Genomic DNA, 19092 nt, shown 5'->3' on the forward strand with positions numbered 1-19092 from the left:
TTATCAAGCTATCTACATTTAAATCAATCAAACCACAGGAGCTGTTTTAAACTCTACTGATTTAAATATTACTTTTGATTATGAGTGATCGTATTTAATCAAGAAATCACATTTGAATTTAAATACATACAGTGCACTGGAAATAATTTGGTGTAGGAAGAATTTTCACTTAAAAATCAAGTAAAATTTGCAATTAATTACAAAGTAACACATTGAATTAAACTCAAAAATTTTAAGTAGAATGACTGAAATAGTCTTTCGCAGTAAAGTGGTGTACTAAACTGAAAATCATGAAAAGCTGCTTTTTATTTATTAATTTTTGGTTTGTAATCCTAGAAATGTATAGAGAATTTTACAGTAAAATGGTGTCCTAAAATTAAAATTACTGACAATCTGCTTTTTGGTTTGTAATCCTGGACATATATGCACTGTAAAAGTGATAAGTTGATTTAACTTAAAAAAATTGAGGAAACCCGTTGCCTTAAAATTATTAAGTAAATTATAATAAAATATGTGAATTGTCAAGTTCACTTAACTTTTTTTAAATTTTTTTTATTATTTAACGGGTTTCCTCAATTTATTTTTAGTTACGTCAACTTATCACTTGTTACAGTTTGGAAAATTGTATAGTAAAGTGGTCTCATAAAATGAAAATGGCTGAAAATCTTTTTTTCTTCTTCTTCTTTTTATCTTTCTTTTATAATCCTGGAAATAAATAGAAAATATTAGCATTTAACATTTAAAATGAAAATCTCAAAAAATTGGTTATTTGTTTGTAATCCTGGAAATATATAGAAATGTTGAGCATTTAAACTTTAAAATGGAAATCACTGAAAATCTGATTTTTGGTTTATAATTCTGGAAATATTTTACAGTAAAGTTGTCTCCTAAAATGAAAATCTCTGAAAAGCTGCATTTTGTTTTGTAATTCTGTAAATATATAAAAAAAATTCACAGCAAAGTGGTGTCCTGAACTGAAAATCGATGAAAAACGACATTTTGGTTTGTAATCCTGGAAATATGTGGATATTTTTCTTTCTTTCTTTTATAATCTTCAAAATATTTAGAAAATGTAAGCATTTAAAATTTAAAATGAAAATCTCTAAAAAATTGCTTATTTGTTTGAAATCCTGAAAATATTTTACAGTAAAGTGGTCTCCTAAAATGAAAATCACTGAAAAACGACATTTTGGTTTGTAATTCTAGAAATTTGTGGATATGTGTATAGTAAAGTGGTCTCTTAAAATGAAAATCACTAAAAGTAATATTTTTGGTTTATGATTCTGGAAATATATACACTGTAAAAAGTGATAAGTTGACTTGAAAAAATGAGGAAACCAGTTGCCTTAAAATTTTTAAGTAAATTATAATTAAAAAAATAAGCTAAATGAATTGTCAAGTTCTCTTAACATTTAAAAAAAAAAAAAAAGATTATTTACTTAATAATTTTAAGGCAATGGGTTTCCTAATTTTTTTTTTTTTTAAGTTAAGTCAACTAATCACTTTTTACAGTGTAGAAAATTGTAACATTTAAAATTCAAAATGAAAATCACTAAAAAAATCATCTTTTTGGTTTATAATCCTGGAAATATATAGAAAATTTTAACATTTAAAGTTCAAAATGAAAATCACTAAAAATGTGTTTTTTATTCGTAATTGTGGAAATATATATAATTTTTTGCATTTAAAATTAAAATCACGGAAAATCTGAATTTTGGGGTTTAGTTCTGGAAATAAATAGAAAATGTTAACATTTAAAATTGAAAATAAAAACCTGCTTTTTGGCTTGTAATCTTGGAAATATATAGAAAACATAACATTAACATTCAAAAATGAAAATCATCAAAAATCTTTTTGGTTTGCAATCCTGAAATGTTCTACATATTTTCGAGGATTGCAAACCAAAAAGCAGATTTTTAGAGATTTTTCAGCTTTTAAAACAGAAACATTTTGAGGTTAGGTTGGATCTCTTGAAGATGCACTTTTTGTCATTACTGAATTACAATACAATTGACCTTCTGAATGTTTTTATTGTTCATACTTCACAAAAACTATTCTAATATGAGAGATGCTGAAGTAGATTTTTGAAACAAGAAAAAACACTGCTAGAGAAACAAGGAAGAGGACAAGTGGAAACACTAGTGGTTTTCTGGACTTTCTCAAGACGCATCTGCCTGTGTCAAGAGTCTCTCTCTCTCTCTCTTGTCAATCTGTGTAAAGAGTGTCGGCATGTTCCAGCATGTCATCCGTGAGAAGAGGTAGTGCTTTGCGCTCCAAATTGCTCATCAAGGCCCTTGTTTAAAACTATTCTCATGTCTGAGTGGGATATTGATTTATGCATAGCGTCCTGCATCAGAACGCAGGGTGAAGTGCAAAGGGAAAATCAGCATGCCGCCATGACTCAAGAGAATCCGACTGCACTTTTGGGAATGAACATTTTATGCTCACGATTAGGATTTATCTTCGGGAACCAGTCCCGGATTCTGCATAATGTTCCCCATAATGTCACTAAAATTGTGCCATTTGTTATTTAATGATGGAGCTGCACTTAAAGCAACATGTAGGGTGTTTGTTAAAAAGGTATTATGGGAAAAAGTTCTCTGCTCTGGTTTTTCTGGAAGACAAAATGGGAATGTAACAAGGTAATAATGCTCTTGGGAAACAAGTCGCGACGGTAAAGTAATGCTGATGTACTATTCATATTCAACTTTTTTTCAGGAAATTAGGACTTGTTTAGAGTTTAATAGAAGAAGAAAAAAAGACTATTGTTAAGACTGGGAGATTTTAAATGACATTTTAGTCAAACAATAGAAAGGCAAAAAGGCAGTTGAAAAAACATAAAACATGCTATTATTAGGGGAGGAAAACTGAGTGCTAGACTGAGACTCAAATACACTGGGGAAAACATAAAATTATACAAATATATAAATAGAAGCATTTTTTTTTCTAGCTTCATTAGAAGTATCTTGACATCCTTAAAATAAGATAAATTTGAGAAGATATCTTGACTTATTTTCAGAGAATATATCTACATTTATTTTTCTTGACTTAACCAATTAAGTCAATTAAGTGATGATTATTCTTTAAACAAGAAAAAAAAAAAGAAAGAAAATAAATCATAGGATTTACTGAAAAAAATAAAAAAAATAAATGATACTAAATACAGATTTCTTTAGTCATTAAATATGGAGCAGCACTGACATCTCTCTTTGGCATCCCAAGGTGCCAGCCCTGGAAAAAGGCATTCAGATTTCGCTAGACGTAATTAATCTGGTATGATGGCACGCTTCATAATTTATCACAACTTGTGAGTCACACTGCAATACACAAAGGCATTAGCTAATGATTTGGCCAGCCTGTGTTTTCATCTTGGGTTGTGGTTTTGGGCTGAGGGCCGGGTTTCAGAGCGGGTATGTTGATTTTAGTTCAGGTCATGAGGGGCTTCAGGTTTAAAATGAGAGATCCAATTAGTGCAGCTCTTTGATTGTTTATATGCACAACACTATTCAGATTAATGAATGTTTGGTTATGTGTGTGTCTTGTAAATGTGCTAATTGGATTAAGCAATTTTTCTGCTTTCTAAATAGTTGGGGTGGCACTAACCCTAATTTAGTCTGATTACACTTTTTTTGTTGTTGTTTTTTTGTTTGTTTTTTTGGATGAATCACTTGAATAAATCAGACCTGGGAAATATGAAAAGACAATAAATTACCCCCAAAACAAGTGTAGAAACAAACTTCACAGCGAGTAACACATTGAATTTGAAGGTGCAATTTTGAAGTAAAAACAAAAATAAAATAAACAGATACTTCTCTCTCTCTCTCTCTCTCTCTCTCTCTATATATATATATATATATATATATATTATTTTTTTTGTTTTCTGTCAGTAAATAAATACATAAATAATAATAATAAATAAATACATAAATAAATAAATAAAAGAGTCCACGGTTGTCTTGTTATTGTAACATTGGATTGTTTACATTTTACCTTGTTGATGTTAATGTTGTCATTTGCATATGCTGTCATCTGTTTACTATATGCAAATGAAGACAGACTCGCTGTCTGACAATCTGACAGCTGTCTGCTTTTAAAACTCTAATACAGATGACACTCTGCAATACAGAACATGGAAAAAAGTGAACATTAAAAACTGGGAAAGCAACAAGCATGTAGCAGGAGCTTAATTTAGCATGAAAGACGGATTCTCTCCACTAATGATATGTTCACAGTTTTTATGTTGAGCAACTCAATGCTTGTTCCCTTTCTGAATGTACGTAACGAAGCAACCCTGTGTTTTATCTGTTCTCAGCTTGTGTCTTTGAATTAGCCGAAGACTGTAAGTTTAAGATGCTGTCACCCTAAAGTGAAATGGAGCACACTTGACAAGTTGTGTGGGAAGATTAAGTCTTTTCCCTATACAGCTTTTGAGACTGAATTTTGGAGAGGGAGAAAAAAAAAATTAGAATTTTGGTTCTAAGTACTTATATAGAGAAAACAGAAAATATACCCAAGGGCTAAAAACACAGCAGATATAACTATATATATATGTAACTGTTATGCCGCAAGCATTTTATAACAACTTGCAAAACTTTTACAGTGAATTTATAGGTCAGGCCACCAAGGGAATTACATATACGCTGATTCTAAACCACACTTAAAATGTACAATCTACCGTTCAAAAGTTTAAAGGCTGTGTTTATTTTTAACTGTCATGTTGTGTTCTGGTCATTTTGACCCAGAGAGGATTTTCTTTTCACTGAAAAATGCTAAGCATAGGAGTTATGTTATATAGTTGTGTTATCGCATTGGACTAAAACTTACTGACTTTGTTCACACAACAACAACAAAAAAAAAAATTATATATATTTTATGTACTATGTATGTATATTAATTTTATTTGACATCTGTAGTGTTTCCAGTCAAACAAGACTACAAAAATAGTTTATAAATTTATAATTTCACAAAATGCTATATCATCACCAACCATTGGATTCAATCTGTTTATCAACTTGTTTTGTTTTAATTAGCACAGGTCTTGTATTTCTATCTGGAATTTAATGATTTTAATGATGTTTAACGAGGTGCATGAACTCAGATCAATGAGGCCTGATGAAGTTGATAAAATGATTGAATTCAAGATTTGGCTTAAAAAAATAATAATAATAATAATTATATATATAAAATATATCAAAGAAAAAATATTACAGTTTTCACAAAGAATTAAATGTATAGTTTAGTATGATATTTATATTTGTAGCTTGTATAGTGTCATACACTACATCAAATAAAATCAATAACCATAAAATTGTCAAAACAAACAAAAACACAGTCATTCGGTTGATCAATAATCTAATGAAGAAGTGTTATAGGACTCCATCTTGACTTGTTGAAAGCAGGGGCAATGAAATCCATCATGTGTTTCCATCACAAACAGTTCTGCCTATCTTACCCACAATGCTCTGCCTTTGAGCACCTTTAGCCAACGGCTCTTTCCACCACAGTGTTTTAACAAGCGCTGCTGGGGATTGATTCTACCTGCTGCCATCAGACAATACAACAGCTCCTTCTCCTCTTCCCATCCCGCTGTTCCTCCAGGTGATTCCCCAGTCAGGGTAACAACATTACACACAAACAGCTCTTTCTCACTCACTTGCTCAGTAGAAACACCTGCTAATGCATTCAGATATGTACATTATACTTCAGCTTTAGCTCTTACTCTGTTGGTTTACACTGTATATGTGTGTTTTGTGCCTTGGAATCAGTAAAATACCTCTATCAGTCTGTTTGTTTTGCTATCTGGGTTCAGTATTCTCTGTGCGTTCACTTAGTGACCTCCAGATCCACAGGAGATGGTGAGTGCTGTTTATTTGTGCCTCTGTGTGAGGGAGTTTTGTTGTGGGACTTTAGTCCTTGGTTTTTTAAGCCAAGGACAAGTGCCAGAAAGTGAGAGAAAGAGCTGCAAGCTGGCAGCTGTGAGCAAAGCAAATAATATACTCAGAGACCTGCTACAGCATCAATCTTAATCTTCTCTCGTGCCATTCCAAAACTGTACAACTTTATTCCTTCTGTGAGATTCAAGACATTGGACCCCGTTGACTTTCATGATAAGGGCAACAAAAACATTAAGACATTTTTCAGATTACCTTTTTCAGACTACTTCCTGTACCTAATTTTGCACAATGATTACAACATTTGTCTATAAAGGTTTTTATTTAATGACAAATTAGCCTTATTAAACAAACTTTTTATATATTTATTTATTTTTTATTTCTAAGCTTCTTCTGGGGCTTGAAATGGATGAATTTTGGTCAATACTGCTAATTGAACAATATTTTGCTGAATGTGTTTTTGTGCTGGCACCTTGGCTGTTTTAGGACTGTCATGGATAAATAAAGATGACAATAAAACCGCCAGTAGGTGGCAGCAAGTCACTGTTTTAATAAATGATTTATTAAATCATTCAAATCAAACTATTCGTTCAAAACGGCTGATTCAATTAGAAACAAAACAAGTGAATGGATTGTTGAATCACTGGTTCACTTGATTCGTTCAAAAACAGATTCATTTAAAGAATGAAACACCACCGTGTTGCTTTACACTGTTGAATAAAATTAGTAGCATATTTATGCTCGCACAAATGTGCTGATATTCAGAAAAGCACATGGCTTGTGCAATGAATATAAAAACATAAAAACTCATACATGAGTATTTTTTTTTTTTTTCAGTGCTTGAATTATAAGGGCATTCTAACTACATTTTAATAGGCTTCATCGTGCAGTGAATGCTTTTGGACTCTCAAGATGTGTTTTTGTTTGTTTTTTTCAAAGTCGGTGACATACTTGATAATGTCAGCTCTGCTATCTTCTCTCAGTCCCTCACAGTCAGTCGCACATACAGCACAGTAACATTATATCAGGGGAATGTCTTAAAATTCTAATCAAGGAAAAACCATACCTTCTGTGGTCTTCTTTTTAAAGAACTTCAAAAGTTGCGCATGAACCATTTTGTGTGAAAAATGACGAAAACTTGCTTCTGCTTGTGCGCAGTTTGTTACAGTACCGAGTTCTGATTGGCCAATCTCTGTTATATAGTTTCTGAATTAACATAAGTAGAGAATTTTAACATTTAATTTGCACGATAAGTTTTACATAATACTCAGCATTATTAATCTAAAGGGGATGGTTAGGGGGGACGGTGGTATTACTGAGGGGATGCGTTTTGTCATTTTTTTCCACCAAGGAGATTTGAGCCCTGCCTTCATTTGTGTTTTACAGAGGAAAGAAAGTCATACAGGTTTGGAATGATGTAATGCTGAGTAACTGATGACAGATTTGTCATTTTTAGATGAACTGTCCCTTTAAGACAAAAGTGCCAGTGACTGTATTGTGACTTGCAGGCTCGACTGTCGTAAATCCACCATTGCTCTCTGGTGCTGAACTCTTTTCTCAAATGCAAGCACAGTGTCCTCAAGCTCCTGGAACAGTGTGATGCAGTTATATTGACATATAATCCATGACCATCTGGCTCCACACCTCTGGGCCTACAGTTGCTCTTTCTCAGGGTTTCCCTTCATGCCCTCTGAACCAAGTTCATCTCAGTTTTTCCACAACACTTCTCCTGGACCATTTCCCCTCAGATTCCTTTTTATATACGTTTTTACATGAGACATGTCACCACAAATCAAACACTTTTTACAAATGTCTTCTTTTTACTACAAGATCATCAGTCTTGCATACCAGTGTTGTTAGTCTTAAATTAATTTTGGCAGTTGAAATAAAATATACATATTAGATAAAAAAAAAAAAAAAAACAATTGTTGCCTTTGCAAATGAGTTGAATTAAAATGACTAAAACTGAAATAAATATAAATAATAGTAAAATTACAAAAGCACAACACAATTACTAAAATGAAACAAGTTAAATATTTAACTTTTAATTTTATTGTTGCCTTTGCAAATGAGTTGAAGTTGAAGTACTAAAATGACTAAAATACTAAAATTAAAACAGAAATAAAATAAATAAAAGATAAATGTAAATATAAAAAAAATAATAAAATGGCAAAAGCACGTAACAAATTTATTAAAACCTAAACTAAAATTAAAATGAGCATTGGTAATGATGTAATTATATAATAATAATAATTAAAAATATTGATGAATACTATATTAAACATAAATAATACTAAATACTAGAAATACACTGTCACATGCTGTTGTTTATTTATTTATGTTGGTTATTAATGTTATTTTATTTAGCATTGTATTAATTTATTTTAATAATAATAACTGTTATTGTTGTTAGTAGTAGTAGCAGTAGTAGTAATATTGTCATTATTATTATTATTGTTGTTATTATAAACAACAAATATATGATTAATATAGGCACACGTTTTCACATGTAAAGCAAACATCATCAGTTGATTTATTAAACTTGGCATCCATAGTGTAATAGATGCAACAGATTTTAAATGTCATTTTAATTTAAATGATATTTGTCTAATAGTCTAATATGATACATTAATCAGATGTTAACACGCAAACTGAATACTTTTCAGATGATACGCTCCTTCTCAGACATCTTGGCAACATATGTTTGGTATCTTTGAATAGTATCAACTGCCTTTAACAAAGTAATATAAAACTCACCCAGAAATCCATCAGAATATTATGTGTGAGTCTAATTGACTGGCACTGAGATGCATTACTAGGTTTAATTGGCAAGCTGTATAATACGACATATGCACACTGTGGTAGGAGTTCATCTGACAGGAGCTGGCAACAGCAAGGCCACCTACAACATTCCCCATATGTAGGAGACAGAAGGGCCCACCGTCCTTCAGCTAATGTTTACCGCTCTGCTGTAAAAGACGCCGTCCAGGGATGAGAAATTGACCTCACACACAGATTTACACAACATAAAGGCAGTCAATATGCCACTGGAAATTATGTCATACGCATGTGAAATCTGCAAGAAATGGGGAAATGTTATTGCCTATTTTGAAGTCACTCACAGAAAGCACATAGTTTGCGGTTAAAATGAGTCTAAAATACAAAATAATGGGCCTAATTAGGGATAGTAAAGATCCAATTACAAAAGCACAAACACGGAATACATAGAACATAGAAATAATTGTGTGATATAGCTAACTGTGTGTTATAAATAACTGTGAATAGAGCATATTCAATTTGTGAAATTAATTTAAAGCATACAATTGCAAAACATTAAATATATATATATATATATATATATATATATTTTTTTTTTTTCTCAGGAACTGTATGGGCTATAATCTAAATTCCCTGAATCTTTGAATGTCATAGCATGTGCTTAGACCCTGATGATTGCTGGTTGTGGTTTATTTTATCTCTCTCAAGCTTAAGGACACCAAAATGTGTGGAGACCCTTCATTTGTCTATTTGCCTTTAGTGCACACTTCAGCAGCAACTATGCTATAATTTGCATGCATTTGAACCAAATAATCAGAAACAAACAGTTGAAGGATGATGCATCTAAAAGTAAACAACCTACGCCCACAGATTTGTGAGAGAGTAAAGTTCAAATCTGCATATTTCTTTAACAATAAAAACCATAAAAATCATAACAGTTGGTAGAAAGACAACTTAGAGGTGCTGTAAGTGAAACTTTGTATGGAATATCATGTATAAAATGTCCATACTACCTGACAGATGTCGCTGAAATAGTCTTGAGAGTCACACCTGTCTCTGTGACAGCCAAAGCTCTGGAAATGGTGAGGAAAAAAGTCAAGATGTTGTAGTTACAGCATCCACCAGCAGGGGTTCACTAGTCCAGCCAAACGCCGACCCTAGATTTGTGTTGCGTCCCAGTTCTCCTACTTAGTAGAAGTAGATACTTTTGAGTGTGTAGAAGAGAAAGCTAGCTTTGGGAAATACTAACACATCATAAAAATGTGATTTGTTACATCTACCATGTTTGTAGTTTTGTTTATTCATGCTTGTGGTTCTGAACTGAAGCACAATGGGTTTTTGGCAAAGTAAGCCATTTAAGATCCTCAATATAAGACCATCCAGGGACTTCTCGCATACTGTTTTTAACATACTATGCTTTGGGAGACACTTAGTCTAATCTCGCAGACTATTTAGGATGAATATTATGCACACTGGGACGCAGGGTTTAGTTTCCTGATGTGTGTTTGTAAGCTGGGGATTTGAAGACATGGTTAGACGGATATTTTTACAAGTGTGTTTTTGTTTTTACCTCACAAAATGCTTAAAAGGATAGTTCACCCAAAAATGACTGTCATTAATTACTCACCCTCATGTTGTTCCAAACCCGTGAGACCTTCGTTCATCTTCGGAACACAAATTAAGATGTTTCCGATGAAATCCGAGAGCTCTCTGACCCTCCCATAGACAGCAAGTGTCATACCACGATCAAGGTCCAGAAATGTAGTTAGGACATCGTTAAAATGCATTCGCGTGCTTTGATCTGAGTGTAAACAACGTGTTTACGTTCAGATCAAAGCACGCACATGTGTCGTGATGCTCTCCAAAATGGCGCCAGGGTGACGCGGAGGAGACAAATTGTTGAAGAAAGTTGTTGTTATTGTTTTCTTTGTGCACAAAAAGTATTCTCAAAGCTTCGTAAAATTACGGTTGAACCACTGATGCCACATGGACCATTTTAACAATGTCCTTACTACGTTTCTGTGCCTTGTAGGACCCTTGCTGTCTATGGAAGGGTCAGAGAGCCCTTGGATTTCATCAAAAATATCTTAATTTGTGTTCCAAAGATGAACAAAGGTCTTACGGGTTTTGAATGACATGAGGGTGATTAATTAATGACAGAATTTTCATTTTTGGGTGAACTATCCCTTTAATTAAAGATATGTTACATGGGGAAAACATCTGAGATGTTGTGAACCTCATGTCTTTTTATTTTCTTGTGTCTTTTCATTGGTCAAATCTACTGAGACACTTAGAGCACTTGATATACAGCATTAGTTATTGTACACGTCTTGTGTGTCCTGTGTCCTGTGTGAACTGGACATGGGCCGCTGAGAGTCGGTCCAACAGGTCAATTCACACAGGACTACTTTCACCTGTGAGTATGTCTTTAGGGCATTTTATAGTAGGCAAAAGACAGTGTAATTCTTCCCTGAAAAAATCACTGACATGACCAATTCGGACAGGATTAAAATCACAGAGGAGCTGTAGTTATTACATTACCCCGCCTCCTCATGTAAAACTAATCCCGTCCGAATAGGGCTGTAGATGTAATTGTTTCTACATTAGTTAATAGGCTTTCTTCCCTCCAAACATTCCTCAGTTATGGCCAAACGATGTGCCTGTTACAAATTGGGTGTATAGAGACAGTACCTTGAGTTTTGTGGAGGAAAATAAACTAGAACAAATTCGACTTGGACAATTTAGTCCTGGCAATGCTAAGCTATGGGGGCATGTCACTATTTGTTAAGATGGGGAATTTTATGTGGACGGCCTTATAGGTTTTACACCTCTCTCCCACATGTGAAATTGTTGCCGAATTGCTCTCGCTGTTCAAGGCTGGGATAATTTCGTTTGACAACACCTGTTCTAGTGCAACGTATTATTTTTCAGTGGGAATGCTCTTCTCCCCTCTAATACAAGAGAATGGCCCAATACCATCCATCCAAAACGCTACCCACAAACCCTTTAGAGCAGGGATCCTTAAATCTGGCCCACGAGATCCACTTTCCTGCAGAGTTTAGCTCTAACCCTAATCAAACACACCTGAGCATGCTAATCAGTGTCTTCAAGATCATTAGAAAATCACAGGTAGGTGAGTTTGATCAGGGTTGGAGCTAAACTATGCAGCAGATTGGCCCTCCAGGGAAAGATTGGTTTTTGTTTCACTGCTTCACAAAAACAAAAACAAACATGCTTTATACCAAATGCAGTGTTTTATTTGACTAAAATGGATCCTCTGCAGTGAATGGGTGCCTTCAGAATGAGAGTCCAAACAGCTGATAAAAACATCACAATAATCCACAAACGATCCAAACGACTCCAGTCCATCATTTAATGTCTTGTGAAATGCAAAGCTGCATGTTTGTAAGAAACAAATCAATCAATAAAGTGTTTCAACACTAAACCTTTACTTCTGGCCAAAATATGAGTCCATAATCCATAATGTTTGCTTCAGTGAAAAAGTCCAGCCCTTGTTGCTATCTCACATCAAAATCAATCAACATGTTTGTTTAGAACTGTTATCTGTGGAGCTTGGTCTGTGCATATTTCTCTCCTGATTCAGACGAGAAAGCAATATTATGGATGGAGGACTCACATTTTAGATCAATGCAATGGTTTAAAGTTAAAAACATCTTGATTCATTTGTTCATTAACAACATGGCTTTTAATTTCACAAGACATTAATTGATGGACAGGAGTTTTGTGGATTACTTGTATATTATTGTAATGTCCCTCTTTACACCATATAGGCATGTGAGAAAAAATAAATAAATAAATGAAATGAAATAAAATGCTTTAATAGGGACTTCTAGGGACCCTACAGCATTCAATTCTTCATTTATTGTTGATTTATACATTGATTTAACAAATAAATAAAAGACAGATGCTCAATTTGGATGGTGATTTATGCCCTTCCAACAAATGTAAACCTTTCAAAGTCACACTTCAGTATTATTCCAACTAATCATGTGCCAGTGTTGTTTCCTCTATAAATATATTCATGCATATAATTCAGCGTACATAACTAGAATTTAAGAAAAGACTTGATTTAATAAGGTGCTCAGAACAGCACTGTAGTGAAGTGTCTAATAAGCCTAATCAGAATGCAGAGAGAATCAAGCCAAAGCCTTTTTAAATGAAGGAAGCTTAATCAAAATAAGGGTCTCGACATATAAACAGCTTATACTCATTACTCACAGAAACATGCATCAGCAATATTAAAGTCTTTTTTTTTTTTCCAGCTTTAATGGTTGTATTGTATTATATTACGGGTGCAAAATTAACAAGCAGAAATGTAACCATTGTGTTTTAATTTCCTTGCAGAAGTGTTCAAATTGTCTTATTTTACTGAATTATATCTTATGTTAAAATTTGTTAAAATGTACATATGCTTTATATTAGAAAATGCTATATTTTATTTCATTATTCTATTTTTAAATAATATGCATAAAAATATAATAATGATTCTATTCTAGAAGCCGATCAGAAATGCTTCCTATCTGTCAATCATTTTATGCATTTAGAAGTACTGACATCTGATTGGCTAACATTGTCTTTGAAGGGTGGGGTTATGGAAATGAGGCATGTGATTTAAGTCAGCAAAATGGCTAACAACCCTTACAGCACCTGTATAGGCATGCTTTTTTTTTCTGCACATTTTTTTACACAGCGTCACCGATTTTTAGTTGGATTAATCTGCCACTGGGTCACTGGACATATGCCTTTTTCTTTTTGAACTCTCCATTTTAAAATTGTTTGATATAATTGTCCAAGCAAGATTTTTTTTAAGTTTTCCAGCAGACTGAAGCAGGTTCTCTTGCAGTGTTTTCCTGTGTATTGCACCATCCCTTGTTCCTTTTCTTCCTTTTAACGACATGCATACTCCATGTTGTCGAGAAAAGCACACTTCATGATGTTATCGCCAGGATACTTCACTGAAGAAATTGAGTTCTTTGCACCACACATATCACTATTTTATATATATATATATATATATATATATATATATATATATATATATATATATATATATATATATATATATATTATTTTTTTTTATATATATTTTATTTATTTATTTTTATTTACTTGTTCCCATGCACCTAACCATAAAAACATTTCTATATTAAACCGGGTCATTATTAAAGCCTGTTCCCAAAAAGTAATTTTGGAGCAATAATAATAATAATAATTGTTATTATTTTTATTTATTTATTTATTTTGCTTGCATTTTTGGAAAGTTTTTTTAACCAACTCAAAGTCATTTTAGTGTATGTATGAAACTGAAACTGGAATTAAACTTTTAATTTAGACAAAACTAAAAAAGCATTTTATTTAATGATAAATTAATTTATTACTTTTATTTAATAATGAAAAAAAATAAATAAAATGAATCGCACACATCCTCAAATTTCGGTGCATTGCTAATGCATACATTTTTAAGTGTGACTTAAGTGTCCAGGGCATTAAATGCCATTTTGTTCAGACGTCTTTTTTGTCTGCCTTCATATTACGCAGATCTGATCGTGTTGTTGAGCAGTGCTGTGGTGCTTTGCTCTACGTTACTGAACTGTATGTAAATGTCAGGGCAGCTTTCAGATGCTACAAGAGATCTCAGCAGTTCAGGATGCTCCCCATATTGCTGAACGAATTGACTATAGCCTTAAAGGTGTTGTTTGGTGGACTAAAGCCTGTTTTACATGAAGACCTGCATTATTCTTTGAGCTGAAGAGGGATTTCATCATTCCTTTTCTTTCCCAGAGTACTCTTCTGTTTGAATGGTACTTCACACTTTTATCTTTTAGCGGTTTCTGTGTTTTTTTTTTTTTCAAATGCAGAAGGCCTTTTTGAAATGGGATAGAATCTCTGTACCAGTTTTATTAACGCTGGATTCAAGCCTGCGTGTTAGTAGACTAAAGACTTTGATGAGTGTAGCTGTGAGGAACAGATTGAAAGTTTAATGATATGGTCATTTTTGGCTGCCCTTTGAAGCTATATTACATAAAAATAGGCTTGAATTTGAAGAATTCACGAAACAATATATAACAGTTCATTGTTTTCATCCCAAAATGATTTGAGCGACTGTTTAAACTAATGCATTTTTGTGTTTTAACACCTAAATGTTAACATTTGACTCTAGCAAATGATTGAGGAGCTTTCAGAGGGTTAATATATATTTTCCCCACACTTGCTATTATAACTTCTGAGAGAATCAATGAACTCATCCCCCATAATGATCAGCTTCAAAAGGCTTTGAGTTCATATAGGTATGAATTCTTTCTTGGAGCATAAATAGATTGTAAGTTTATGAGACTTTTTTTTTTTTTTTTTCGCTCTAGGCATGAATTTCCTCTCTCTTTCCCATCTCTGATTTTCCTGGAGGAATTTGACTGACCTAGTTAGCACAGTCTCGTGCACCTTAACAATCTTATAAAGGATATTTACAGCGCTGTAGATAGATTCAGCATGATATGATTAAGTAATGAAGAGATGAATTATTAGGGTGTCAAGGAGGAAGCCTGATGCATCATTTAATGGTGTTTTATGCTGAGATGAAGAGAAGATGTGAGGATTTGTGCATTTTGAGGTTGTTTTAGGCTGATTTATTGAGCAGTTTATGTAATAGGTAATTTTATAATGGTTCTGATTCAGATTTGATGTGGTGTCTTTTTTTTATGCATCAAAAATTATTCCAAAATTAGTTTTTTTGCTGGCAAGGAATCTGTCCAACACAACTCTATGTGTGTATATGAAATGTTTTTGAGAAGTTAACATGATTGTGGCATACTCAATCTAAAATGACTTTAAATAGCATTTTACTATTTTAAAGTCATGCATGCAGCTTTTATGATCTATAATCATATTAACTGCTTCATTTGTCACAACATAGGGCTTAATAACAAATGCAATTAAGGCAACATTATTTTTATTTTTATTTTTTTAATGGTAATGAATGAAGTTGTGACAAATGACATGATCTGAGATATGCTAAAATTATATGCATTCCCCATTGGCAGCTGTTTTCAACATTTTCAGGTTAGGAATCCTCATCCACTGTGCATTTTTGAACTTGATAATGAGCTTTTTAAGTAAATTTATACAGTATGAGACATTCTACCATAAATAATGCATTTAATTTCCACTAAATTGCATTGCACCATCTGAAAGGATATACAGTAAATATGCTTTCAGAAGGTTAACAGGGTTTACAGATTTGCAGTTTAATTTAACAAGCCTTGTGCTCAAGGTTGTGAAAGTACAACATCTTAGGAAGACAAATCAATGCAATCAAAGATATGTCTATGAACTTTTCAGTTGGTAGTTATTTACTAATGAAAAATCATGGTAACAGGATTGACATTTTAGCCCCCCACTGACAATTCAAGATAAACTAAAATGAATAAATCAATTTAATTTTAATTTTTTTTTCTTGTACAGGTGATTCTCATGCTGACCAAACTGTATGACTTCAATCTGGGAAGTGTCACAGAGAGCTCCTTATGGAGGTAAGAATATAGATTCAAGGATTCAGTCTTTATGTGTCCATGCTATAGGGAAATGTATTACAAGCATGTTATGTAATATACCTGTGTGACTGTTTGTTCTCAACTTGTTAAAGCTTTTATTTAAGCAAGTAGATAAAAGAGTTCACTGTTACGATTTATACATTGTGCAAATGATGTGATGCAGTGTCCCTGTGGTAGCTCCACAAACATCAGAGAGAAACAGATAAATAGTGTGCTTTAAAGGTTCTCATATAGTCTCTCTGGAGTTGCATTTGTTTAAGCAGCGTTACAGTACAAACACGTCCAGTGTTGTGACTTTTAAATCAACTCTATATTAATAGTCTGATGAAGCTACATTAGCTGATTAATGGCGTGTCTGTCGCTGATTGTCTTTATACCCTCTCCAGATATCCAGCGCACAGCTCATTGATCTGAGTGGACATAATGTATGTGTATTAGAGCTGCTTGAATGGAGCTGATGTTGGAAATCTTAAAGGGATAGTTAACCCAAAAATGACAAATCTGCCATTATTTTTTTTTATCCTCATGTCGTTCCAAACCTTTATGACTTTTCTGTATTTTGAAGAATTTTTCTTTTGGTTTTGGGTCCCATTGGCTTCCATAGAATGGATTAAAAATACTATGGAAGTTAATGGGACCCCGAAACTGCTGTGTTACTGTGATTATTTCAAAATATTTTCTTTTGTGAAAATTCTGTCATTATTTATCCATATTTGTGCCATTTCAAACCTGTATTAATTTCTATCTTCTGTGGAAGACACACACAAAAATGTATTTTGTAAAATGTTGTTAATCAATGGTTTGAGTCCCATTGACTTCCATAAGGATAAAAATAGTATGGAAGTTAATGAGATTCAAAACTGTACGGTTGCCAACATTCTTCTAAATATCTTCTTTTGTGAAATTTCTGTCATCATTTACTCATCCTAATGTCATTCTAAATCGGTATTAATTTCTTTCTTCAGTGGAACACAAAATATATTTTGAAGAATGTTGGCAAGCAGATGGTTTCAGATCCCACTGGCTTCCATAGTCCATAAGTCAATGGGACCCAAAACAGTTATCAACATTCATCAAAATTTCTTATTTTGTGAAAACTCTGTTATCATTATCATTTATGATAATGAGTACATTTTTCATTTTCATTTTTGGGTGAGCTATTTCTTAACTTCCACTAATCTAAAGCTCTACTACCGTCAAACAAATGGTGAAACTGGCCTCAGATCACCAGATCTGGCAGCTTCTACCAGCAGCAGATTGGATTGGAGATGCTTAGCAGACTGTGTGGCCCTTTAGCGTGGAAAGATGAAGCTTCCATCGGAAGTGCAATGGCCAAACACTCTGTAATATAGCAGGACAGGAAAAGATCCAGCTGGGCTCATAACAAAGATCTCTAGCAAAAAATCTGATATGTTCAGCAATTTCTTACTCTCAGACAATGCTTTGCTGTTGACCCAGCATTTCAGTAATGAAGATAGTGACCCTGCATAAAATATGCTGGTAACCAGAGGGTTATTAATCAAATGGCAGTATGGAGAGTAGTTACCTACCCAATCATTTTAGATGAACGGGAAATGATAATTAGATTTCTAGATGATGTCTGTCCTTTGTGTGAGTCTGTGTGTGAGTGAGTGCTCTGCAGTAATGTCTGCCCTGTGTGTGTGTGTGTGTGTGTGTGTGTGCACGCTCTGCAGTTAATCATGGAAGAGTTCACATTTATCTCATAATGAAAAATGGGTTGTTTTTCCATGCAGACTAAGATTGAAACACATCTGTGTCAAAACAATATTTTTACATTTGTCTAAATATATACAGTTTAACTGTTTAAAAGTTGTTTTTTCTTCTTCTTTTTTAAGAACCAAATTAGCACTTATTCTGCAAAGATACATCAAATTAATTGAAAATTGACAGTAGCTTTGAATTGTTACAAATAATATAAATAAATACTGTAAACACATACACTGTAAAAAAATTCAGACCTCCCCAACTCAACATTTTCTACACCTACATTTTTCCATTGGCCCAATTGAATTTCTGCAAATTAAATGTTTTCACAAAGATACACAAAGCTGATGAATTGCACTTTAAACATTAATACATTCACAAACATGCAAAAATATCAAAAACACCATAAAATGTAATAATTTATCTGAGGTTACTTCAACCAGTGTTTATTGTAATGTCACCTGAATATTACCATTCTCACAAAAGGTATTCTGAGCTCATGAAACGGCATCTTACACTTCAAACGTTTGCCAAAAAAAATAAATAAATAACAAAATCTCATAAGAGGTACTTTGAAATTGAAGGGTTAGTTCAACTAAAAATTACAATTCTGTCATTAATTACCCTCATGTCATTCCAAATCTGTAAGACCTTTGTTCATCTTCAGAACACAAATTAAGATATTTTTGATGAGATCTGAGAGCTTTCCGTCCCTCCACAGAAAGCTATGCAGCTTACACACTCAAGGTCCAGAACAGTAGGAAAGACATCATTAGAATAATCATCGTGACTTCAGTGGTTTAAACCTCAATTTTAGGAAGATCTTTGTTTGCGCAAAAATAAAAAATAAAATAACTACCTTATTTACTAAAACACTGATTTGCAACCCAAAAGGGGAAGCACCACCACACTTTGGATATTATTTTGTAAATAAAGTAGTAATTTTTTTTTTCTTGCCTTGCTTCATAAAATTTAGGTTAAACCACTGGACTCACACTGAATACTTTAATGATGTCTTTCCTACTGTTCTGGAACTTGAATGTGTAAGTTGAATAGCTTCCTATGGAGTTTTAGAGCTGTCGGATTTATCAAAAATATCTTAATATTTGTTCTGAAGATGACTGAAGGTC

At 33.1% G+C, this 19092-nt stretch overlaps 1 protein-coding gene across 4 annotated transcripts in view; it reads left to right on the top strand.

Moving 5' to 3' along the window:
• LOC131544364 (VPS10 domain-containing receptor SorCS1) overlaps positions 1–19092 on the top strand; it is a 218216-nt gene that overhangs the window by 67258 nt on the left and 131866 nt on the right. For all 4 annotated transcript variants that reach the window (XR_009272115.1, XR_009272117.1, XM_058782521.1 and 1 more), the window contains exon 2: positions 16149–16216. Coding sequence is in view for 2 of the 4 variants with exons in the window: in XM_058782521.1 (XP_058638504.1) it covers positions 16149–16216 (68 nt within the window). In the remaining 2 variants the exon portion in view is untranslated. The remainder of the gene's footprint in view (positions 1–16148; positions 16217–19092) is intronic.

Source organism: Onychostoma macrolepis, chromosome 01, assembly GCF_012432095.1.
Source record: "Onychostoma macrolepis isolate SWU-2019 chromosome 01, ASM1243209v1, whole genome shotgun sequence".
NCBI lineage: Eukaryota > Metazoa > Chordata > Actinopteri > Cypriniformes > Cyprinidae > Onychostoma > Onychostoma macrolepis.